The sequence below is a fragment of the Myxocyprinus asiaticus genome, chromosome 20 (assembly GCF_019703515.2).
Source record: "Myxocyprinus asiaticus isolate MX2 ecotype Aquarium Trade chromosome 20, UBuf_Myxa_2, whole genome shotgun sequence".
NCBI classification, from domain to species: domain Eukaryota; kingdom Metazoa; phylum Chordata; class Actinopteri; order Cypriniformes; family Catostomidae; genus Myxocyprinus; species Myxocyprinus asiaticus.
In genome coordinates this window covers 8,955,987-8,983,185 of record NC_059363.1, presented here as the reverse complement: position 1 = coordinate 8,983,185, position 27,199 = coordinate 8,955,987, and the positions used below count along the sequence as shown (strand labels likewise).

Genomic DNA, 27,199 nt, shown 5'->3' with positions numbered 1-27,199 from the left:
AAACACTGTCCAGAAGCGCTGCCGACTTCTCTGGGCTTGGTCTCATCTTAGATGGAAAGTAGAACAGTGGAACTGTGTTTTTTGGTCTGAAGAGTCCACATTTCAAAAAGTTTTTGAAAAACAAAGCCATCATGTTATCCAGGCCAAAGAGGAAAAGAGCCATCCAAGTTGTTATTAGCATCAGGTCCAAAAGCCAGTGTCTGGTCAGTGTATGGGCCAGGGGTGTGTCAGTGCCCATGGCATGGGTAACTCGCACATCTGTGAGAACACCATGAATGCAGACAGATATGTACAAATTTTAGAGCAACATATACTGCCATCCAGCACCGTCTTTTCCAGGGACGTCCCTGCATTGTCCAGCAGGACAACTTCAAACCTCATACTGCCCGGATTTCAAGTGCATGGCTGTGTAAGAAGAGAGTGTGGGTGTTAGAATGGCCTGCAGTCCTGACCTGCCTCCAGTTGAGGATGTGTGGTGCATTATGAAGCACACCATACGGCAATGAAGACCCCATACAATTGTGCAGCTAAAGACCTACATAATGGATGAATGGGGGAAAATTCCACTTTCTAAACTTAACAAACTTGTGTCTTTAGTGCCCAAATGCTTAATAAATGTTATTAGAAAAATGGTGATGTTTCACAGTGGTAAACACTCAACTGTCCCAACTTTTTTCGAGTGTGTTGCAATCAACTGATTTGAAATTACTGTACATTTAAAAAACAAAAAACAATGAAATTCACAGGTTAAAACATCATATAATGTGTAGCTGTTGTGCTTTCAATATAGCAAAGAGTGAATATAATTTACAAATCTCTCATTTTTGTTTTTATTAGCATTTTTCATACTGTCCCAACTTTTTCGGAATTAGGGTTGTACTTATATTATGTATACAAGTATATGTATTTATATTTTCCTTTGTTGCACCATAGCTCTTAGGGAAATGTTATTTCATCCATCTGAATATATGGATTTCAGTACTTGACTTGAATAAGTACTTGTATTTAACCCTCCTCAGGAAGGGTAACACAGGATTGCCTGGAGTTTGGCTCTTTCACATTGGAAACAGATATTCCTTCCAGAATGTTGTTCCTGCTCAACATGAGGCCGTTTCAGTCGTAGCTTCCCCAGTTCTGGATGCTGAGTTCCCTGAAAAAGACTACACAGAAACAGATGAGGATGAGTACCACATCGATCCAGACTTCCAGGATCCCACCACTACAGATTTTCTTGAGCCGGAGCAGGACTCCTCTTTACTGGAGGGTCTCAACCAGGCAGCGCCCCTTGATCATTCTCCTCTCCAGCCATCAGTTTCTGGTCCAGGGGAGTTTCCTCAGCCAGAACCCCATAATCTCCCTCCAGAGGATGTGACCCAGCCTCAACCGCAGCGGCCACTACCAAAGCACGCTATACTGCAGGTGTACCCAAACCGCCTGAAGGATGTCCCACCCCATACCTCTGGTGGCCAAGTGTTCAGTGTTGAGGAGAAAGTCAACTTTGACTCTGAAGGTAAGAGTTTAATGATTATGATCAGACAATATGGGGTTTTCAGTAACCAATGTAAATATATGCTGATTATTCTATATTATGCAATGTAATGTTAGCAAATGTACACTGGGAGGCAAATTCACTCAACATTTGCACCCTTTTCAGCGCTAAATCCTGTGTCTTGTTCACTAACCACCACCCCACCATTTTATACAATGTTAACTTAATATTCACTAAAGACACTTGAAAACCGAAAATGTATATAATCTGTAGACAAGGCTATTAGTAGACTTTGGTAGATATTAGTAGAACTGGGACTAGCAGGCATGGTTCTTGGCCAAATATTGGCAGATAATTAGGCCTGGCAATATCTGGCCTAACAATTTGCTATTTGTTAGTTGATGCTATAAAATATTTTTTTAAAACCCTCATCCAGTAATCAAAAATGACTGGAAAGGTCAAAGAAAAAATAAATTGGTCAAAAGGTCTATATATCTTTCACTATATTGTCTCTTTTATGCAGTGATCCAGTACTCCACTGATAATAAAGAGACCTGTGAGCACGTCCAACAACAGTGCCACCAGAACGCACGCTGCATGGACTATTCCACTGGCTTCTGCTGTCACTGCAACTCTGGATTCTACGGCAATGGCCACCACTGCCTGCCAAACGGTAAGATTGGGATAGGAGTGTTGTATAAAGAAATGTTGTAAAAGCCACATATAACATTACATTGTTCTGAATGTAAGACCTTTGGGAATACACCTCTGGGAATGCATTACCAACTTTTTTTCTCCCAACACTATTTTTAGGCAAAAAGTAGAATTTTTTTTAATGTGAAGGAATCTTCTGATAAACACTCGATTTGGCACACACTTTGTATTGGTTAGGTATGCTAATGCTATGCAGTTATTTCCTGTCAGATTAGCACCACTAATGTAGCCAAGTCTCTCAGCCCGAACCTCATTTTTAACTGACTGCAACATTTGCGTATAGCAGCCACGGCCCGTGCATTTTAAGTCTGGCCTTCAGTGTGATTCATGCCAATAAGACAACACAGTTTCACAGTGAATAAGACACTGTATGCCCATCATACATTACGTGGCAGTCAACTAATAATACCAATTGACATTTTAAAAACATGTCCACGCACGAAAGCCAGAATCAAGGAGGTCTAATACCAAGAAAAAGCTCTCTAATAACATTTGCAATTAAAATTTTGCTTGCAATAAATTTTCTTTCATCTGGGTACACGGTTACTTTTCAAAACTTGATCCGACACTGAATGCTCAAGCAGCCTAATTTACACTTGGAAAACTCCTGATGTTGCTATAACAATGCAAAAGCACTTACCAGTTTGCTTGAAGTGAAAATCATTCCTCCTTTCCAGTTTAATTAATGAATCGCTCGATCATTTTTAAATCCATAAGGATCTCTTTCTCATTGGTGATGAAGCAGTGATGACAGCCGTCTCGTCAACAAGATTTCGCGCTCATCGCTTTCAATTTACGTACATCACTTAAAGTGTGATTGCGTCACTCAAGGCCAGCTAGAAGGCCTGGACTGGGACATATCTTAAAGACCACACCCACCAAGAACAAATAAATCAGTCTGATTGGCTGATGAATCTGGCAGTCTGACTTTAGATGCCTATTCACTGCAGTGTTGAGGGATTCTGCGGAAATTGGGCGGGGTGGAGCTCAGACTCATGTGCTGCTTTGGCATGGCTTCGGGCATGCGATTTGTGAAACAGTTGTCACACTTTGCTTAGGAACGTGCTTGAGGAATAAATTCTGATTGGACAACGTTTTGTTTTTTGCTATTCGTTTGTAGATGAATTAGGAGTGGAAAGCGAAAGGTCAATGAGAATGAAAGGATGAAAAAATATGTATTTATTAGGCATGTTACGCCAGCAGAGAAGGCTATACTGGCCCTGAGAAATCGCCACTGGCGTATAGTATGGGCCACTAATTTTCTGTAATTGGCAAACATTACTCTTAACAGGCTGTTGTAATTTTTTCCCTAATAGTTGTGTCTGCCACAAAGATTTTGTCGGAGTTTTTTTTTGTTGGAAATCACCGGTGATCTTTGGCACATGACTGTTTTTGCGCAGGCGTAGTCATTGTCATTCTTTCATCGCAAACACGCCTCCTTTCTGTATAAATTATGCTCATGATAGATTGTGCCTTATTCACAAAACTCAGTGCTATTTGCCTTGCACAATAGAGTGTAACAGTGCCCGCCCACTTTTGTAGCCATTTTAGTTCCGTGAAGTGTTTTTTCCATTGATTTTTTCTATAGGAATTTCATAAAATCTTTTATAGAAGAGTCCTAAGCCATGAACCAAACCAGCTCCGAGGTAAATCACAACATTACAAACTTTAATTTATAGAAAAAAAGGATTCAAAAATTGGACAAAAAGACAAAGGTACAAGACTGTGTGCTTAACATCTTTCATTAGGGAATGAACTACAATCCCACTGCAAATTACAAAATCAAATTAAAAACAATGGAAAATCTAAAACTGTTGCTTTAAAGTTGTTGATTATAAGTATATAAACAATGGTAATTTTTTATAACAATTTTATTGCAAAATATTCAGATATATCTAAATATACCAGTAGTTTGAGAGTGTAGGGAGAACGACTCAATGGCATCATTCACAGTGTGTCATGGGAGTGGGCGAGTGCTGCAGGGCTTGTTTGGCGTCCTTTGTTCGCCGCAATTCCCTCATTGGTGGGTTGTTTCCCCTTAGGATAATGGGTATTATTTAAAAAATTTATGGTATTTTTACTTCCAGAACAGACTGTTGCACTCTGATAAAGGTTGTGCTATTACTGCAAGTGTTAAACAGAATTGTATTAAATGGAAATGTTTGTGTACATTTTCTACTGATCATGGGAGCAGGAATTCATTAGATGAAGAGCGTTATAACCAGGCGTACAGCCAAATGCACGGTGTAGTCGAGCGCACTTTCAGCATTTTAAAGAACTGAAGCATGTGCCTGGATTGTAGTGGTCGAGTGATACTGTACAGTCCTAGTGTAACGGGAGTAAGCTGGTACGTGATAGCTGTGCGGTATGTGTAAACCTCACTCCCCTGGCCTCAAGAGGTGCACTAGCGACTGAGGCTAGGGGCCATAGACTTTAGCCTCCTCGGTAGTGTGCCTGTCTTCCATGCCGGATGATGCCGGTTTGAATCCCATCTCGGAGCGGGTCGAGCAGGACTGGTTACAGTGGTGCTGTGACCTAGATGGAAGTGAGGTTTAGAGGAGTGAGTGTAACGGGAACTAGCTGGTACGTGATAGCTGTGCGGTATGTGTTAACATCACTCCCCTGGCCTCAAGAGGCGCAATAGCGACTGACGCTAGGGACTGTAGCCTTAGCCTTAGCCTCCTTGTTAGCATGCCTGCCTCCCATGCCGGCAGATGCCGGTTCGAATCCCGCTCTGAGTGGGTCGAACAGGACCGGTTACATTGGTGCCGTGACCTGGATGGGAGTGAGGTTAAGGGGGATGAATGTAATGGGAGCCAGCTGGTATGTGATAGCTGTGAGGTATGTGTAAACCTCACTCCCCTGGCCTCAAGAGGCGCACTAGTTACTGACATTAGAGGTTGTAGCCTTTAGCCTCCTCGTTAGCATGCCCGCCTCCCATGCCGGCTAACGCCGGATCCAGCTCGGTGCGGGGCAAACAGAACGGGTTACACTAGTAAAATATGCCTGATTGCTAAAGTCCTCTGCATCCCAACAACCTTGCACCAGAACTGACCGGCAAGATCTGGAATTGCGCTAAAGTTTTGGACACGCAAAATTTTGCACTGTTACCTGCATAATTGCTTAATTCTTTACTGAATTGGGTGCTAAAACAGTGCAGACAGTGCGTCCAAATAAACAATGCTGTCTTTGCGGGCGCAATTCATTCTTAGTGAATTTCCTCCCATGGTCTTTTGTAAAACTTGACAGGCATTCCCCTGGTAAATCATTCAACGGCCATCATGTGGCTTGAGGAGCACAATATTCTGAAGTCAGTGACATCACATTGACCTTATTTGACTCTAATCTACCTGTGAAGATCCACTCTAAGCCTATGTGTGAAAGAAAACTTGAGCCTTCTTTCAAAGTGACATGTCTGGGTTGTGCTGAATGACAGATATTTGTGTCTGAGACAAAATATTCTGTGGAAAGCTTCCTCAGCTGTCGGATATGCATGTGTACAGTAGGAGCTTTGTGTTCTCTGAGAGGGAGGTGGTGCGAGGAGGTTTTGGAGAGGGAAAACCTACCGCTTCAGATTTTTGTCAGTGAGAACAGCCTTGCCTTTCTCAGTGTGTGGGACAGAATCACTCAGAAACAGCTGAGGAACTGGAAGAACCATAGCTTACTAGACCCGTTTACAGGTAAAGTGGTTTCTTAAAGGTGCACAATCATCCACTTTCTGTAAAGGAAAAAAAAAAAAACAATTATGTCATCATTTACTAACTTGGGTTTTCTATTTTCAAGTTCCAAAAGAAGACCAAAAAGCACCATAAAAGTAGTCCATACGCCATGGTTGACATCAGTAATGATACATTTTTTTTTTTTTGTTCATAGTTGGGTTGGGTGAACTGTTTCTTTAATTTTACCCCTAATGGGGTACTTTTGAAAAAAAAAAAAAAAATACTTCCACATGAGAATAAAGACTTTTAAGACATAAGTCTCATGAGATGAAGACTCCAGACTGCAGGTGCCCCTTAAAGGGAGTTCACCCAAAAAATGTAAATTCTCTCATAATTTACTCACCCTCATGCCATCTCAGATGTGTGTGATTTCTTTCTCCTGCTGAACACAAACCAAGATTTTTTGAAAAATATCTCAGCTCTGCAGGTCTATACAATGCAATTAAACGGTGGCCAGAGCTTTGAAGGTCCAAAAAGCACATAAAGGCTGCATAATAGAAATCCATATAACTCCAGTGGATAAATACATGTCTTTAGAAGCAATAAAGATCAATTTAAGTCCTTTTTTTGTATACATTTTCCTTCCTCCCCAGTAGGTGGCGAAAAGAATGTGGAAGTGAAAGTGGACATTTATAATAAAAAGGGATTTAATCTGTTTCTCACCCATACTTATCATATTGCTTCTGAAGACATGGATTTAACCATTGGAGTTGTATGGATTACTTTTATGCTGCCTTTATATGCTTTTTGGAACTTCAAAGTTCTGGCCATCATTCACTTGCATTGAATGGACCAACAAAACTGAGATATTCTTGTAAAAATCTTTGTTTGTGTTCTTCAGAAGAAAGTCACACATCTGGGATGGCAAAAGGATGAGTAAATGATGAGAAAATTTTCATTTTTGGGTGAACTATCCCTTTAAGTTAACGAATAAAATAGTTGACTAGATCATTCAGAGCTTATGTACCATGTATGACTTTGTCTTCATCTTGTCCTGTCAGGTGCCCCTCATCGTGTGAATGGAAAGGTTAGGGGGACCGTATCGGTTGGCGGGACTCCAATTCAGCTTGACAGCATCGACCTCCATGCCTACATCGTGGTGGGTGATGGACGTGCGTATACTGCCATCAGTGAGGTCCCAGAACTGCTGGGCTGGGCCCTCATGCCCGTGTCCCCCATTGGAGGTCTATTTGGTTGGCTCTTCGCCCTCGAGCTGCCAAATAGCTTTAATGGCTTCAGTATCACCGGTGAGGCCTTCATGAGCTCATCTTCTACCTGTTTTATGGCATTGTATATTGTTTTAACATATGGTCTCCTGCCGAGAGATTTCAGGCTCAGAGTTTTTGTTCTCACTAAGAGAATCACACAGTTTTTCTCAAGGGCTATTTTTAAGTCAGGTGTTTTCACTTTGCGTAAAAAAGCATTTTTCTTTTCTTTTTGAAAACCCAAATGTTCATCGAACACCATAATAACCCCCATCTGGATCTTATTTGGCAACTTAGTATATATTTCTTCGAGCCACAACGCTGCATTTTAACAACCATTAGATAAAAAGTGTATGTTGCAACTAAGTAAGTTTAAAATTTTGAATATGTTTAGTTAAAGAATCTCAATTGGGTTGCAGTCGGGCCACTCCAGAAGGTGTATTTTCTTCTGTTGAACCCATCATGATGTTGGTTTACTCCTTTGTCCTGTTGCATCACTCGACTTCTGTTGAGCGTCAGTTGGCAGACAAATGGCCTTAAAGGGATAGTTTATCCAAAAATGAAAATTCTGTCATAATTTACTAACCCTCATTTTGTTCCAAACCAGAATTACTTTCTTTCTTCCATGGAACACTAAAGAAGATTTTAGGCAGAATGTTAGGGATTGACAGCCTCAGTCTGCATTCTCTTTCACTGCATCTTTTTTGCCAAACAATGAAATTGAATAGTGACTGAGGATGTCAGTCCCTAACATTCTGCTTAACTTCTTCTTTTGTGTTCCATAGAAGAAAAAAAGTTATATAAGTCATATTAACAACATATGGTGGGGTGGGGGGAGGGGTGATGACAGAATTTTCATTTTTGTTTGTGTACTGTCCCTTTAAATTCACCTGCAAAAAACTGAATGAATTCATTTATGCATCAATGACAGCAAACCCTCATCTGGATCTGATTTTGCTTAATATTTGTTAGTAGTAAAATGACCAAGCTACAACACTGTACTTTAACAACCTTTAAAAACACAAGTTGAAAAGCAAGATTTTTTTCACAGGTGCGGAGTTCATTCACCGTGCCGATGTGACCTTTTATCCCAGTAACCAGCGTCTCAGCATCCTCCAGACCGCCACAGGTTTGGACACTCAGAACTACCTCAGTGTGGATACTCATTTACAGGGCAGCACACCCTTCATACCTCCTGGTGCCACAGTGCAGATGGAGCCATTTAAAGACACCTACCACTATTATCCTTCATGTGAGTTTTTCTTTTCTTGAAAAGCACAGTTTTCCATATTTCTACCTTGAATCCTCAGCCCACTTACGTTTCTGGATTCTGATCTCATTTCAGTTTATGTTGCCACATTGAAATACATTGTGAATTTTATATTCACAACATAGGTTGTGCTGGAATCTGACAAGCTAGTCATTTAGCTGACACTCTCAGTATTATGTAAGTGTCTTGCTCAAGGGCACAATGGTAATGTTTATGGATCACATATCATCGGGTTTGAACTGGAGCTTGACCGATAGTGGATTTTGGCAGTACGATTACTAAGCTAGTAAAAAAAGGCAGATAACCGATTAATCGCCTGATAGTTTTTCAAATTGATTTGTTGAATGTTCAAAAAAATCTTAGTCTTTCCTTACTGTGAAGGGCACAGACATAGAGGCAACAAGAGTCCAAAATGAATAAAATCCCAGATGCAATTTTTGTACAAGCAAAATTCCAATTATGACCAAAACAAAATAAGATTTGGTGCATAACGCGGGACTTTTAACTATGAACAAGCCCAAAATACACGGGTACTCTTATTTTGAAATGTTTGTGCCCTCAGCTCACACAAACACGTAAGGGAAACAAAATATACACTCTTACAATCATCTAAATTGTATTACAATATAAACACTATTAATTAATCTTTGTTACACAGGCTAATAAATACTGTATGAGCAGTAATTCATAAACTGTAGATCATCATTCATAAACAATAGATCATCACGATGGCTTGTCATAATTGTCCGGTATTCCGAAACTATATAAAGACAGACTTGTCTTTTTCACTAAGCACACCATCAGTCAAAAGTAACTTATATCTACTGAACAACAAAACCTCTTTGGAGCACTCATTTTGTCACATATTCCCTGAGTTTTTGCTTTTGATTTTTATGTTGAAATTCTTGTTTAGTTCCTGTTTCCTGTTAGTTTGTAGTCCTTTTGTAGTTTCATTTTATGATTGGTTTTCCCCTGATTGTTTTCCCCAGGTGTTCCTCGTTTCCTTGTTTGCCCATGTGTATTTAAGCCCTTGTTTCCCCTGGTTTCTTTGTTAGTCTTTACATGTGTTGTTATGTTCTGTGCCTGGTTTCCCGTGTTTTGATTTGTTTTATTCTGAGTACTTTGATTTCCATTAAAAGCTGCATTTAGGTCCTCATTCCTCACCTGCCTCCTCACGCATTGAGTCGGAGTCGGTGATTATTTTTATTTCACCTCTTGAGGCTGCTGTTATATTTTAGAACAATATAGTGCCAGCCATGGAGGACATATTATAATAATAAAAAACTATCTGCTTTGATTTTTGCTAATAAGCGATAGTTTGTAAAATGAACTATCGGTGCCGATATATCTGTTAAACCTCTAGTTTGAACCTACAGCCTTTCTATTACTAGCCCAGATCTTTGATCTCTGTTGGGCTTTTCACACTTGAAACTGTTACTTCTGGGACTTTTTTAACCCTAGAGTAAATATATAATCCTGGGTCATCTTGTTCTACGTTTCACACTGTTCATACTTTACCCTGGGCTAGTAATTCACAGCTTTGGAGCTGGGTTTCATAACCCAGGGTTAAAAGCAGTGCTAACATTCTTTTAAAATTACAAGTGTGAATTTTTTTTTAACCCGGAGTTAAAAAGTTGACTTAACCCAGGTTTAAAAATGATGTTATGCCAGGGCTAAGCATAGTGTAAATATGCCACTACAAATAGCTTTCAATGTAACTCTCAGTCTTGCATTCATTAGCATAGCTTAAAAAGAACAAACTCAAACTGTTGATAGTTAAGTTAATTTAAATACTAACAGCATAATCAGTCCATCCCTGGCAGCTGAAAAATAGAGATCACGGGGGGGTAGGGAGTGCTTGTTCTATAAAAAGTGAAAAAAACATCAGCTACGAACTGGCTCTTGACATATCAAGTCTACTTTATTTCCTTTCAGGAAGCAGTGTCTGATCTCAGTGCACCATAAAATAAGCTGTTGTTGCTGAACGTGATGTTAGAGCTTACCAATGAAATTCTGTTCAAAGTTTGGTGTTTTCTGTGATTTCTGAGTCATGGTGTAAACTTTTCCCATCTCTGTGTTCACAGTTATTACCTCTACGTCAGTGCGTGAGTTTACTGTCGTGTCAGTGGAGAATGGAGCTGAGACCTTCACTTTCCAGGTCAAACAGAATATCACATACAGGGACTGCAGTCACAGGCCCCGTAGCAGACTCGAGACACAGGAACTGAGAATGGAGCGAATATTTGTTATGTTTGTCAAAGAGGAGCGCATCCTTCGTTATGCCATCACCAACAAGATCGGCCCTGTTGGAGGTAGGTTTCCATGAAAGTTTCATTTTATGGAGGACTATAAGGATGAAGTTTAAAATCCAGCAGTAAGCCACCTAGAGATTATTTCACTAAATTTAAGTGGTAAGTTGTCAAACACAATGTTAATTTGACCCTCCTTAAACATAGTGAAGTCCTTGAGAATCTTGAGTTGCTTATTGCTTTTATAACAACATTGGAAACAGCAATATGATAAATGACAAAGATGTTCAAAATATAGTGTAATTTGTAAACAGTATTAATCAGAATACATTTTCACCAAGTTATGCAGTATACTGTAGTTCATTTGCCTTACCAAAGGCTGTTTACGGTTGCCAAGCAACTTTAAAGTAATAGTTAAACAAAAAATGAAAAGCTGAATAACACCTTTTACCACAGTCACCATTAACTTTCATTGTATGGAAAAAAGATGAAATGAAAATGAACGGAGACTAAAGTTGGTGCCATACCAGCAGATTCTAAACAGCTAGATTTTGACCGAGGTTGTCACACGTTCAGATGTACGTTTCAATAGTTCACAAGTTAATGTAATCCTGCCATGAGGATAGTGTAAATATGTTTAGCTCGCTGTCCCTGGAGGAGGGCTCGAGGCTCGAGACTTGACCCGAGCTCGAATAACAGCAGCATGGATTTAAGCAGCCGTTTATATATGCTTATTCTGGCGATGTGATTGGTCAGACTAAATGAACATGCTCCTGCCAAACTTTGATATGAAACTCCATTCTGCTGAGATCTCACACTCTTCAGTCGGAGGTATGGCATACTTGTCAGTTAAGAATGGTGGAGGGGTGACAAACATACAGACTCACCACAACTCTCTCTCTCTGATTCCCCATCATGTGGAGCTCGTCTTAATAAGAACAGGAGTACCATGTGACCATAAACAAATGTAAAAGAGTGATTTAGGATGTGATTCTTAGAGTAACTTTACCTTGTGAAAGTGCGTGATTGTGTATTTATCTCCTCGAGGCTTGCCATAGAGCACGCATGTCCATATGCAGCATTCATTATGTTCAGATTTCATTAGTCATTTAGTGTAGGAGAAAAAAGCAGGAAAAACGCTTGGTGACAGAATCACTGTGGTTTACAATCAGCGTTTGTGATGATATGCAGTTGAGTGCTATGAAAACGTTCAGATCAAGTTGACGACTTGTCAGTCCTTCAGTAAAAGAAGAAGCTCATTGGTCACTTGACAAGATCACAATGGCCCACCTCTGCTACAGAATGATTTTTTTCAAGCAAGCCTCAGTTTTTAAAGCCATTAACTCAGCAGGGAGTCCCAGTAAAACACCAATAAAAACATCAGCTAAAAACGGTCTCTACTACAGACATTCTACAATAGAGAGTCTTCTATCTTTCCTTTCAGGAAGTTGTGTCTGATCTCGATGCACCCTAATGTTGCTGAATGTGACGTTAGAGCCTACCAATCAAATCCCGTGGGGTTTTAAAGTGCCTAGTATTAAAGTCCTCAACTGCAGTTCTTCAGTAAAAGAAGAAACTCATTAGTCACTTGATGAGAACAACATAACCCTCTGCAACAGAACGATTTTTTCAAGTAAGTCTGATGTGCTTTTTCAGTTTTTGAAGCCATTAACTCAGCAGGGAGTCCCGATGTTCAAGTGATTAACGACCTCCAGCTGACAGGCGCTGATGCGCGCTCCGTCTCCCTCCGCCTGGCCGGTGATTATGTTAATTAACCTCGCACTTGAAAATCATTGGGAAAATCGGCTAATGTGGTGCCGGTTTAACATGCTGCCTGACATCTTTTGTGTTCAATGGAAGAAAAAAAGTCATACAGTTTTGAAACAACATGAGTGTGAGTAAATGATGACAGCAATTTCATTTTTGGGTGAACTATCACTTTAAGAAAGAATCAGAAAAAGGTCACAGGTGTGTCTATTTTATAACGCTCCAAATAAAGCTCATCCAGTCAGATTTTAGAGCTGGAATAATCTGCTTGGCAAATTATTAGTTTTTTATGTGAAAGCATTTGACCAAATAGTGTTTTTATAACTTTTTGTTGGTCATTTTGGTTTCTTAGGTTTTCTTTGAGTCAGCCCTTTTTATGCCTCCTTATACAGTATATGGCCTCTTCATGTAGGCTGACCCTCATTTTTGGAATAGTTTCTTTATTAACATGCTGATGGATGTGGCAATGAGAAGTCTGGCTTTCACACAGAACTTACATTGGCTCGAGTTCAGCTGTCTTACTATCATGCCCATACGAGGGCTAAGATAACCACCCAGAGTCACCTGCTGCTTCCTAACATGGCCCAGCATTAGACAGCAGAGCCAGGGCCTAAAGAGAGGGGAGAACTGCACTTAAAGTGAACTATGTCTGTGAAGTGATACCAGTGTTGAGCCTATAGCATTTTATGGAGCTTTGTGTGTGAGGTTGAGCCTTGTGTTTGTAACAAATCCTTTTATCCAGCGAATTCCCTCATGGTATAAATAAAACGTTTCATTTTTAACCACTGGATTTATGACCTTGTAAGGCAGTGTTGTGCCCAGGAGAGGTTTTAATGGGATGACAGCACATCACATTGTGGTTTGAATGGCCTCGTGGTTCCTCGCTATTGCTGTAGATGTTGACTTTAAGATGACGAGTGGGGCTGGGATGAGCATATCACCAGCTGTGTTGTATCTAGTTCATAGGCAGAATAAGTTCATAGTATATCCTGTTTCCTGAAGGAATTTTTGCATCACACGAATCGATCGCTAAAACCTGATGTGACCTTTCTTTTGCTTGCGGTCACTCAAGAAAGAAAGGTTTATAGGAGATGTTAGAACATCACTGCATAAAATTCTTGCATTCTAGCAAATTTTTTCTCGCCATGATAAACATGAATCAGACCTCATTTGGGTTAAAGCAAAATCTTCCAAACACAAGCTAGTTTTTAACCAAAGCAACTTACAAATGTGCAGTGTTGGTTAAGTTACGTTTTACTAATTAAAAATGACAAATTATTTATATGCAATTGTAATTGAAAAGTAATCACATTACTAATTACTTGAGTAAAACAGAAACGTTTACGTCTTTTTTGCTCAATGAATTCAAAATAATGTCTATATTTCCTCCTCGTTCATCGTGACATGCAAGCCGTACACTCAGCACCACACATTTCTCCCTTACAATGACTTAATTAGGGGATGTATACCCTTCAGCTGTCAAAGAAACGCAAATAGGCGTACAGTGCATAACCATAATTCTATAGTTTTTTTGTTTCTCCTCTTTTCTCCCCAATTTGGAATGCCCAATTCCCAATGTGCTCTATGTTCTTGTGGTGGCGTAGTGACTCGCCTCAATCCGGGTGGCGGAGGATGAATCTCAGTTGCTTCCGCGTCTGAGACCGTCAATCCACACATTTTATCACGTGGCTTGTTGAGCGCTTTACCGTGGAGACATAGCGCGTGTGGAGGCTTCACGCTAATCTCCGCGCCATCCACGCACAACTCGCCACGCGCCCCACCGAGAGCGAGAACCAGATTATAGCAACCACGAGGAGGTTACCCCATGTGACTCTACCCTCCATGGCAACTGGGCCAATTTGGTTGCTTAGGAGACCTGGCTGGAGTCATTCAGTATGCCCTGGATTCAGTCTTTACTCGCTGAGCTACCCAGGCCCCCTTAATTCTATAGTTTTAAATTCTACATAGATAATACTATATTAGAAATGTGTAACCCAAGTAATTTATTTTAAAGTAATTCACTTAATTGAAAGTCAGTAACTGTAATCTGATTACTAAAAACTTAAAAAGTGCAGTAATTAGATTACAGTAAATAATTCATTTGTATTCAGATGACACCTAACACTGCAAAATGAGAACAATATAAGAAGCAGCAATTAAAGGAAAAATGTTATCATAATTTACTCACCGTCATGTTGTTGAAATCTTACTTTCTTATCTGGAAAACAGAAAGTAAAAAAATTGTGCATATAACAACACAAACGTTCTCGTGTGAACACACGTGTCAGTGTGAATGAGCTTCTCTCATGCGGTGATGAATGTCAAATGGACTTCAAGGTTTTCAATGAAAAATTACTATCATATGCCTTCAGAAGACTTTGAATATGACGCAGAAGTCAGATGGACTACTTTTATGACACCATTGGCTCCTTTTCGAAGCCTTAAGGTAAGTCACTATCAACTGCCAATGTATTGACAAGACAGACTGGAAAATTCATTACAATTATCGCTGTTGGGTTCCACATAAGAAAGTCATATGAGTTTGAAACAACATGAGTAAATAATAACAGAATAGGTCAGGATGTTCAGAAACACTTATAAAAGTCAAAAGTCTGGTGCTGTTAGACTAACGAAGGAGTGCTTGTTGTTTGACCAGGTGTTGATATGTAACTATAGTGGGTGCAATAGGTTCCAGAGACCTTATACACAGTATCCGCTCATGACAGATTTAGAGGGCGGAGTTCGGAGGAATAGTTGTGGAGTGATGTTGTGGGAACAGAAGGACACCCCGGAATTCCTGTTCCCTAAAGATCCATGCTTCTTCCACATGGACCCTGGCCAAAGCTGGAAAGCACAGCTGCTGCTATCTGTCCAGCATGCCAAGACTGGCGTTTAGTAATTAGGCCAATGGTGACACTTAAAGGGATAGTACACTCAAAAAAATTAGAAGCCTGTCATCATTCACTCACCCTCTTATTGTTTCAGACCTGTCTGACTTTCTGTCTTCTTTGGAACCCAGGAGGAGATGGTAGACAGAATGACAACCTCAATCACCATTCACTTTACTTGTATGTAAAAGAGATGCAATGAAAGTGAATGGTTATTGAAACCAATTTAATTTGTGTTCCACAGAAGAAAGAAAGTAATACGGGTTTGGAACACCATGAGGGTGAGTAAATGATGACAGAATGTAAATTTATGGATGAACTATTACTTTAAGACATATGTTTGTGTCTGTATAATTAGCACTGCTGTCAAACTTTTAATGGGCCATGGTTCCAAAAGCTTTCATCTCACACACACATACACACAATAAACTGATGTTAGGTGTGTGTGTTAAAAAGTGGGGACAGTTCCACTCCATGTCGTGACAGCAGTTCTTACCTGGCGCATCCACCTCCTTTGTCTCCGCCCCACCAGTCTGTCCCTGTCCCTTTAATTAGCACCAAAGTTAAAAAGAACCAGGGACCCCCCCAAATCCACTTTAGCAACATTTGTCTTCTAGTTTCTCTCCACTTTCCCCCTGCCCTGTGGAGTCACTTTAGAGGGGACTGTCTCTCTCGTTCTCTCTCACTTCAAACAAAAGTCTTCCTGTCTGCCTTTGATAATTGGCCAAATTGGTCCCTGGCCTGAGGTGAGGAAATCAAGCTGTTTTTAATGTGTGATGAGGAGGCGTTTGGTGTGGGCGAACGTAGTCAGTATGGCCCAAGGGTCCCAACAATGGATCCCTCATGGTATTCTGTATGGGAAATTCTATTGAAGCACAATTAAGTTTTGTTGTCTTTGACTAAGAAGTTCAGTAATGTAACTTATAGTTTCAGTTTGATAATACTAGGTGGTCTGTTTTAATGGTGTTGGAGCCACCCTGAGTTTTACGACTGTTTTAAAGGTGTTGTGTTTTCAAAGTCAAGTACTTTGACCTCCGAGGTCATTTGACGAACGATGGCCCATTTGAGATCTCTCCATATGTTAACACCTGTGAATGCACATTCATTACAAGACCCCCATTACTCAATGTCTGAAAAGCTATCTTTGGATCGATAGCATCACTCAGTGTAAGATAATGTCTGGTGCTGACATCCCGGCATTCCCCCTTGCTGTTATGGCTGTAGTAATGAAGTTAGTTTTCCCTCAATTATTTGAGAAGCTTCCTCTTAGGATGCTGACTCTTAGGAACAGCTGCAGTGACTCACAGGGAAGACTGAATCATGCATCCGGTGTGCAATCCCCATAGCGTTGACGTTGAATTTAAAAACTAAGTGGAGATATGGCCCGTTGGGCAGTGCGTGTGTTGTTGTGGTTTGATATGCAGTGGCACTCATGCAGGCGACTTATGGCACTTTTCCACTGCACGTTATGGTTCGACTCGACTCTGCTCGCTTTACTTTTCTGAGCTTGCTTTTCCACTGCAGTTTAGTGCCGCCTCAACGTGCGTGGGATTATAGGCTGATCGTCATAGTTGCGCCACCTCTACTGCCGTGACATCACCTTAAACGCGACACAGACATTACTGACCATAAACAATAACACGACCGCCAGCTGTTAGCTCATTTTGCTGCATAAAGCAGTTGTTGCATGGTGATTTTACACAAGTGTAAGAGTTAAATTGGTCTGGTTGTTTTAGAAGCAAGCTTTCCAGTAGCTGGTCAACTAAATAAAGTGAAGCTTTCAAGCAGATATAGAGTTAACGTAACAAAATGTACCATCCTCCATCGTGGACTCCAACAACGCCGAGTCCAGGGCACTCTCCCTCCCATTGCTCGCCGGTCTATTGCCATAGATAGCGTCCATTTGGTTGAACCACTTCCACTTTCTTCTGTTTGAACCACTCTGGCTGTTGTGGTCCTTGATGGTTCTGTAGTCACTTTTAAGTTTTTGTAACTTTTCCCTACACTGTTGGTAGGTCCAGTGGTAGCCGTGTGCAGCCAACAGCTGAGACACTTCCTGAAAGACTTTTTCGTTTCGCATCGTTTCGTTCATCGCTAACGAGAGGAACGTCTGCACCTCGTTTATTAACCACGGCGTGGTTTTGCGCACAGCCATTTCTTTTTATAATTTGAAAGTCATGTGAACAAATGATATTGCTGTCGCTGTTGCTAACTTTAAAACTAGCGGGTTGATGTCCCGTGTTGCAAATCCAGTGATGCTGGTAGTGACGATTCACTCTGACCAATCAGTGATCTGCAGGGTTTTGATGTCACATTTAGTATCAGCTCGGCTCGCTTGGAACCTCGACCGAGATGGTACTAAAAAAAATATCAGGTACCAGGTACTATCCACAGTGGGAAAACCCCCAAAAAGGAGCAGAGTCAAGTCCAGTTGAGCTGTACTGTGCAGTGGAAAAGCCCCATTAAATTACCAATTGGTCTGTTTAACATGGAATCGTTAGGTACTTAGGGGAACAGAATTGCGTTTCATATTAAGCCAGCACCATATTCGTCGGCCAGGTGGAGGGAGATGGAGCGTCCATTAGCGCCTGTCAGCGGGAGGTCATTAATTACTTGACCGTTTGGACTCCCTGATGAGTTAATGGCTTCAAAAACTGAAAAAACACATCCAGCTTTCTTGAAAAAATCGTTCTGTCACTGAGGCAGGGTCTTGTGTTCTCGTCAAGTGACCAATGAGATTCTTCTTTTACTGAAGATCTGACAAGACATCAAGTTGATCTGAACATTTTCATCGCACTCAGCTGAATATCATAGTTAGCGATTGTGTCACCAGAAAGTGTTTTTCCTGCCTTTTTTTCCTACACTAAAATGACATCAGAAAGCGGAGCCACAACATTCTGCCTTTATTGTACGTAATTTCTTTACTTACTAAAAGCTGCATATGGACACTCGTTCTACTGCAAGCCTCAAAAGGATAAATACACAATCACACACTTTCACAAGGTAGAGTTACTCTATGAATCGCTTCTTAAGGGCTTTTTCACACCTGGCTCTTTTGCAGCATTTGTTTCGTAACCTGGTGTGTTTTCTCCCTTGGTTTGGTTCGTATAGGCATATATGAACACGGCAATCGCACTCGGATCCACACCAAAACAATTGGTCCGCTACCACCTGGACCTGGAAATCTGTAGTTCAGCTCTTCACTGTAATTCATCACCTTTTGGTGGCTATTTTACATATAGGTCGATCCTCACACTTGCTTCTCTCTTTTGGATAGCGGCAGAACAGACACAGGTAGGATGGCGTTAGCAACTTTTTGTCAGATAAATATGTGGCTTCTCTCTTTCTGTGTGTGTGCGCGTGTGTGTTTGTGTGCGAACGCAAGAGGGAGAGTGTGACCGTGAGAGCTTACCAGAAATAATGCAAAAGTAACTAATGACCACAACCACAATGGAAATTTTACAATTTTGGTCTGTTTTAAAATACAACCTTGTGAAAGCGAACCGAACCATGAAGAAAATGCAACATTGTACCTATTTTAGCCCCTGTTTCAAGCAAGTTACAAGTCTGAAAACGGCCAAAATCACTCGTATTACAATTGTTTATGCCTACGTGGTACTCCTCTTGTGACAGGGAATCAGAGAGAGAGAGAGTTGTGGTGAGTCGGTATGTTTGTCACCTCTTCACCATTTTGTGTCGGCAAGTGTGTCATACCTCCAACTGAAGAGAGCGAGATCTCAGCAAAACCCTCCAAAAAAACCTCAAAATCAAGTTGTTTGGAGTCTTCTAGTGTGGCGGCGGCTTTAAATCCAAATGGGATGCAGTTTGTCCCGTATTTTAAGCGTTCGTAATTGGAGCAGGAATGTCCCATTTTTGGCTGTTAGAAAATAGGCAACCCTGTGGTCGATGAGCTCAAATCTGGCTTGTGCCTTTCAAATCTCTTTCCCTCCAAAAATGTATGACTTTCTGGTATAAGTACAGGCTGGTGAAGGCTAGCTAGGTAACGTTAGCTAATTTCCTACCAAACGTTAGTTAGTATAAAATGACTTGACTAATAATTTACACAAAAAAAAAAAACACACACACACACAAAATGATTTGATAACATCATTCGCACAATGCCTTTCCAATTAAAAAAAAAATTGTTACAGACTCAGTCCTAATTCTTTGTCTTTTTCCCAAAATTTTAATTCATTTTATTTTATATACTTTTTAGATAAAAAAGTATTTATTTTATTTTAAAGAGCACCTATTATGTTTTTTAAACGTGCCTAATTTTGTTTTAAAGGTCTCATACAATAGATTTACATGCATCCAAGGTCAAATAACACTTTAATTTGCTCATAATTTAAATTGCAGCATTATCTTTTTTTTCCCAGTGTCAAAAATGACTCGTTCAATGATCCGTTCTAAAGGATTCATTCTAAACTCCTCCTTTCAGAGAGCCTACTCTGCTCTGATTGGTCAGATGTCCCAGTCTGTTGTGATTGGTCTACCACTTAGTGTAGTGTTTGAGGGTGGGTCAAAGCTGTTTGCGAGTAGAGGCGGGTTTTTTGTTACCAAATTACGTAGGTTAGTACAGGAAGTAAGTCTGGAATTACTAACGACTCGTTTCAGGTGTTCAGAATCGGTTCTTTCTTTTGGGAGTCAATAACTCCATTTGTCATGCACTTTGATTTTTGAAACTTTGAAGACTTTTTTTACATTCACAAACAGCTATATAACACACTACATGAAAGGTAATATTTGAAAAACCATAATAGGTGCTCTTTAATAATTTTGTCTTTAATTCAAATTTTGTAATGTTGTGATTTATGTCTGAGCTTGATTTTTTTGTGTAGGCTTCTTCATTTAAATATATCTATAAAAAAAATTGTAATGGTGAAAATGAATTGGGGAGGTGATCCAGAACCCAGGCTTCTAAAAAGAAAAGTGTTCAGAGCTTTTGTTTTTCAATTTGCTTATTTTTCTAGGTCATTTTTAGGTATTTGTTTGTTTCTATTTATAATTTCCCTGCCGCCTCATCTTTCTGCAGCTAGAGACCCAGAACCGGAAAATGTGAACCCCTGTTACTCTGGAAATCATGACTGTGACACAACTGCACAGTGTGTGCCAGGCGAGGGCCAGCTGTTCACGTGTCAGTGCGCCACAGGTTACCGAGGAGACGGACGCAACTGTTATGGTAAGAGAAGTGGGTTTGAACACAGTGGAAACACAGTGGCTGTAAAAAGTATTTGGACTCTTGAGCCACAAATTTTTTTTATGAATTTCTTGTATTATATAGCAAAATATCAAACCAAGTGGCTATTATTTTAAAGAAATATATCACAATCATGCATTTTAAGCACAACATTACACAAAAATTATTTTGTTACATTGCGAATTATTAAACAATAGATCGCCTATATTTTTCAAAATTAAGACAAAAAGTGTTTCAACACTGTCTGGTTGTCAGATGTTAGTGGAACATGTCCATAGTTAATATGAAGAAATAAACCTGTTGTGACTCTTCAAGGACACCTGTGTGAACTTCAGGGGAACTGACTTCAAACTTCCACTAAAAAGTTGTAAAAATAGCTCAGAAAATTGTAAAGTTAGCCTAAATTTCACTTTTTCTTAAACATTTCTAAGTGTGACGTAAGTGTCCAAAAGTGTCTAAATACTTTTTGGGGCCACTGTATGTCATCTTATTTATATCTAAGCTTGCTTTCTCTGCTAACACACTCTTGAGCTGTAAATTCAATTCCAGGCCCTTGAAACTCCGTTTAATCTGTTGAGGGTCTAGAGTATTTTGGGAGTAACCTCTTTCTGGGAAAAACCCAACAGTTTGCCTTTTGTCTACCTTCATTTGAGTCTTGAATCTGTGTAACATCAACCCTGCGATTTGTTCTGAAGTGGGGTTATCACCACTGTAGTACAATGTACATTAGCACAACTAGATATTTCCTATACGATGAGTCAGACACAAGTAGAGGAACACTCAAGCCCTTTTTCCACCGGTATCCACCTTTTTCCTGACTTCTCCATGAGTGGCGCCATTATGGCGAGAGACATCCTCTCGGATGCTCCACACTTCCGCTTAGTTGTTGTTATCAGCTAGACTAATGTTACTGGTGATTGTGAGCAGTGGAGGCTCTGGATGAATATGCACTGTTATAGGGTGTTATAACAACTACAGGTGGCTTAAAAACTACTGTAAAACTGTCACAACAATAAGCCCCCACAATAAGCCCTGCCAATGCTAGGGGACCTGGGTAGCTCAGTGGTAAAGATGCTGGCTACCACTTCTGGAGTTCACTGGTTCGAATCCCAGGGTGTGCTGAGTGACTCCAGCCGGGTCTCCTAAGCAACCAAATTGGCCCAGTTGCTAGGGAGGGTAGAGTCACAAAGGGTAACCTCCTCATGATGGCTATAAGGTGGTTTGCTCTCGGTGGGGTGCATGGTGAGTTGGGTGTGGTTGTGAAGCCTCCACACGCGCTGTGCCTCCACGGTGGCGCGCCCGGCGAGCCACGTGATAAGATGCACGAGTAGATGGTCTCAGACGCGGAGGCAGCTGGAGTCACTACGCCATCATGAGGACTTAGTGTGTACATTGGTAATTGGACATTCCAAATTGGGAGAAAAAAACAAAGCTGCCAATGCTGAAACATTTCAAGTCAAACCAGATGTAATAAGCAGAGGTTGCATTAAACTAATTCTCTGTCACTTGCCTATTTTTTAAAATATTGACAGATAATTCCAAATGATGTCCGTCATTTTGGAAGATAACAAAGATGAAAAACATTTAAACCAAGCTCCTTGTTGTTGTTTTTATTAATCATCTGTACGAGGTTCATTCATATCTCATGTCGTGCTGTGAGTGAATGTGAATAAAGGAGAGAGTTGTTGTCGGCAGAGTACGTGAGAAGGCGGCACTTGTTAATGCAGAAATAATGCCATAAATCGGAAGATTTTTAAATGGAACCTATGATGACCATACGCCCTCTTTTCACGGACATGTCCTCTTTTTCGAACCTTAATAAAGCATCCGGTCGGATTTCTAGATTCCCTAAATGTCCGGGATTTGGTTGTTTTCATATTGAAGTCACAGCAAGAAATGCAATGAAATCTAGCGCAAAATATTCGTGGATTCTCTCTCTCTCTCTGCATGCTGTATGTCTGTGTCTCTCTCTCTTTCACACACACACATACAGGGCACGTGCAGCAAGCGCTAGAGTCCAGTAACTTTACCATGCAAATGTGTATGTGATTGTGTTCTCATCTGTTCGGGATTGCCGTCGAAACCTAATGTCCATACGCAGACATTAGTGAGAAAGTGATTTACGTTAAGTAAACACAGACAGTAGCAGTTTTAACCCCCACGCAAACCACACAGTTGCATGGGTCCCCGAATGTCGGGGCCCCGCCTTAGGTAGGAAAGCTCTGCAAAAAACGCTTGAGGGGTGATATGATGTTCTGAGTACACACGTGAATACGCTGTTGTCTGCGGTCTCAGAACGGTTCACAAAGCCACCGGGTTCGGGTCAGTTTTTCAAGTAGGACTTTGGGTTAGGGTTTGTAACTTATGAAAAAATATACAGACCTTCCGAACTTGTTTCTCCCACGCGCTTTAACTCGCACAGATACGCGCGAACGGACGAGTTAGGGGCCGTTGACACCGAAAGTGTTTTTGCGTGCGTCTACTCTGTTTTCCATTGTTTTCCTTTGTAAACACGCGCAGGACGAGCGTCCTTGACTCCTGCACCAGTCTCGCTGTTTCATCAGTGTCTCACACAGGACTGGCACATTTTTAGACACTGTGTCAAATTAAAAATAATTCGGGTTTTAAAAATGCATGTCGGGACACCTGCGTTCTATTTCAGTCATTGCGCTGCGTCTAGATTTGTTTTTAGCGCAGGTGTCACAAAGATTTAATGTTCTGGACAAGTTCATGTTGCAAAGAGGTGACTGTTACGATGCGTAACATTATTCCAGATTGTTCTGCAGCAAGCAAAGTTTCAGCGCTTGATAAACAACAATGTTTTTTCCTTCTGCTCTAGTGTGCTGAGGGGCCGCCGTGCCTTGTATGTTTACTGTTACGAATGTTGCCTACAATGCTTGCATAAAATACAGCCTTCTGCAACATGGTGAACAATACAGAATATTAAACATTAGAATATAAGCTCCAGGTGAAAGTAAATAAGATAATATATTACTATTGTATGCAACAAATCCTCAAAGTAATAATCATAATACTGTATCATATTATAATGACAAACTGGACAACTATAATAATTGTTGGGTTATAATATTAATATATACTGTAACAAAAGAATTCCAAAATGTTACTGGGTGAAGTAGTTTTGCACACCTTATTCGCAATTTTTTTTTGTCAAAATATATGTAGGTAAATATTGCTTAGACTACTAGCTTGCCAGGCGCATGATTTTTAAGTTAAGTGCTTTGCTCAAAGACACAATGGTGGTGGCTGTGAGGATCGAACCAGCAACCTTCTACTTACCAGTTTTGTGCTTTAGCCCACTACGCCGCCACCACTCAGATGTATAATTAAACACATTGCGCTTAACTGGGTTTGGGGGGGGGATTACGCTTAGCAGAATGGAAGCTAATTAGCCTGCTAGTTTAGCATACCGCTAATGAATAGCCTACTAGCTTTCTGGACCACTAGCTGATTAGCCAGATAGCTTTCTATACTGCTAAATATTATACTGCTAGCCTAGCATATACCCTATACAAGTTGCTACACTACCACATTTTATTAGTTGTAGCTGACGCTGCTAAGACAAGATAACTGGAAAGGCTATTTCATTATGTGCAACAAAATGTCGCCATTTTTGAAGAAGCATTGCAAATTGCTACCTATGTTCTTTAATGTATCGTTGTATATTTTTATTCAAAACTCGTAGCCCAAGATGTACTAGTATGTTTGTTTTTGGGAAGGTTATGTTGTAACAGTCAGTTACTTCATCGTTCGGCTCTCAAATCAATGGAAACATGGCCAAGTTCTCAGTTTCCTTGGGGCGAACACCAGTACTGATACGAGCACCAGCACTATTTTGGTGGAATGGGGTTTTAGTATTTGCTGAATGGACCTAGCCGGGGCCTCCTTTTCCCAGACTGCTGTTTTGTCATGTTCTTCCTCCCACAGTTACCAAGGCATACAGCAGAAAGACTAAACAGACTTCAGATGGAATGTGGGAGATGTGTAGGGTTGTGGTGTGTCTTACACATTATTGTGGCATTTCTGTTTGAGCCACACGAACAGAGGCCACATCCTCTGCTGTTTGCTAGAAGTGGGGTTTAGGCCACCTTATATTTCCTTGTTTGAACATGAATGAGAGCAAATTGCACCTACTCTCCAGAAAGGTTGATGTCCTCACACAGATGTGTATTTTTCCTGAGCAACCAGATCTCTCCTTTTTATCTTTGCATACTTCTGAAGTAGTGATATCCAATTTTCAAAAAGAGTACTTTAGATTACTTAGAGGTACTTTTTATAGGTAAAGCATGTAAATCATTTGACTGTAAAGGCCAAATTATTCTTCGGCTGTCCGCAATGCTGATCATTTTGTACACAGTATGGGTGCCAACAATTTCATCATCAGCACAGTCTGTGCGAACTGTCCATGTGCGGCCCAAATTTTCTCAAAACGCTGACATTCCTGGTCTGTGTGCATCGTAGATGCATGCGCCTGCTGTTGACTGTACTAAAAGAGTATCTCAAAGCAGTCGTAATGCACATGTGTCTAACATGTTCATATTCGCTTGGGGTCAAAAGAGGATACTTTGAAAGGTAATGCGGTCGACCGGGTGCGATCTGATCCGGAACGCGGAATAACAAAATATACCCGTTGCTTAAGGGATTACTTTGTTTAGGAATAAAATTGTAATGTGGAAACAATATTTTTAACAATAATTGTAATATTTAATATTACAATTATTAAAAGCTAAAATTATTAGTAATGATTAGATTTTTTTTTTTTTTAATTGCTGATGCCAATCTTGAGTGCAAAGTGGCCGTTATAATGGTGATTTGATTAAAAAATGATTTTATTTAATGATTGCAAATGAGACAAAAAAAAAGATGTTTTAATGGCTGTTGCCAATATATTCAGTGCAAAGTGGCCGATACATTGGCGGAATATCATAAATAATTCAGCTTAATGATGTCAAATGATATTTAAATAGCTTAAATCAAAGGAATCCTTACACAAAATTTAAAACAAAATTTGCAAATAATAATAATCAAATAAACAATAAATAAAATAATTCTGTTGACATGGCTGTCAGTTTTGGACCTGACACAAGCAAGTAAATCTTCCAATACCAATTTTCTCATAATGGCCAAATAATGGTTCATATGGTCTATTATGAATTATTAATCATTATGAATATTGATGAACATTATTATTGCTTATTTTGTTAACCATGTTTGAACAATAAACACCTCAAAATCTGACTCAACCTACATAAACTAATTAAAAACAATTAATGAACAGCAATTTTACTGAGGAATACTTTTGAGTGATAACTTCTTTTGAACCAGTTCTTTTAAAGAAACCATCTGATTCACTAAAATAAATCAGATTTCCAAGTACTATTCTGAAGGGCACTGCCTGCACTTCATTATGTGTGTGTGTGTTTGTGTGCATATTGGTGTTTTTAGGCAGCATGTTCCTATTAGAGGATAATTTCATCACCTGTCTGAACTCCTCACTCTACAGAGTAGAAGGAAGAGTAAAGAGGTCAAGGAAAGAGAGCAGAGAAAAATCAAGAGAGAAAAAGAGAGGGGGACGGTGGGTTCTTTACCCTCCCTGTAATTAGCAGTGATCAAAACCAGGTCTCCTGCTGTCCGGCCCTTTACCCACCCAGAGCCTCAGGCCTGTTCCCACGCGCTCCGACAGGGACGAGATCCCCTGATGTCTCTCCCTATCATCACAAACGCTGGAATCTCAGGGCATGGTTTATCTATCTATCTATCTATCCAGTACCTGACTGACATGCTTGATGCATTCCAAGACACCTCTTAAAACTTTTCATATACATACACAATGTCCTAAAACAAATGGTGGTGTTGGTAGAATCCTGCAGCCTGGTTGGTTAAAAGAATAGTTCACCAAAAAATGAAAATTCTTGCTGCATCCGAAACCATGTACTGTCACAGTATGTGCTGTATTTGATGAAGGATGCACATATCTGCCGGCAAAACAGTATGTTCTTTTAGGTATGCATGCGAGTAGTATGAATAGATTTCGGACATACTTCATCCGGGTACGTGGGCATTGTCTTGTGACCCGAATATATGATGTTAGAACAACAACCTTGAAAACTATCTGCTCAGGTTTTGTTAAACAAGCACCATTTAAGCACAGGGAACAATGATCTTGGTAAATATAATAAATCCTTACATTTTATATAGTGCTTTTCTAGGCACTCATAGTATAGGAGGAACCTCCTCAACCACCACCAGTGTGCAGCATCCACCTGGATGATGCAACAGCAGCCATAGTGCTGCCAGAGCACCCACCACACACTAGCTATTGGTGGAGAGGAGAATAGAGTGAAGTAGTCAATTCAGGGTTGGAGATTATTAGGAGGCCATCATAGATATTGATATGATAGATATGGGGGGAATCTTTATGAGAAGTGCCCTGGAATTTTTAATGACCACAGAGGGTCAGGACCACGGTTTTACGTCTCATCCGAAAGATGGTGCTTTTTTACAGTATAGTATCCCCATCACTATACTGGGGCATTAGGACCCACACAGACTGCAGGGTGAGCACCCCCTGCTGGCCTCCCTAATACCACTTCCAGCAGCAACCTTGGTTTTCCCCAGGAGGTCTCCCATCCAGGTACTGGCCAGGCTCAACCCTGCTTAGCTTTAGTGGGCAACCA

At 40.4% G+C, this 27,199-nt stretch overlaps 1 protein-coding gene across 1 annotated transcript in view; it reads left to right on the top strand.

Annotated features, from left to right (window-relative positions):
* The window catches only part of LOC127411182 (nidogen-2-like), a 75,359-nt gene that overhangs the window by 33,426 nt on the left and 14,734 nt on the right, over window positions 1–27,199 (top strand). Inside the window, exons 5-10 of the mRNA XM_051646566.1 lie at window positions 1,020–1,510; window positions 2,013–2,162; window positions 6,924–7,169; window positions 8,179–8,379; window positions 10,482–10,709; window positions 20,337–20,483. Coding sequence (XP_051502526.1) covers window positions 1,020–1,510; window positions 2,013–2,162; window positions 6,924–7,169; window positions 8,179–8,379; window positions 10,482–10,709; window positions 20,337–20,483 — 1,463 coding nt within the window. The remainder of the gene's footprint in view (window positions 1–1,019; window positions 1,511–2,012; window positions 2,163–6,923; window positions 7,170–8,178; window positions 8,380–10,481; window positions 10,710–20,336; window positions 20,484–27,199) is intronic.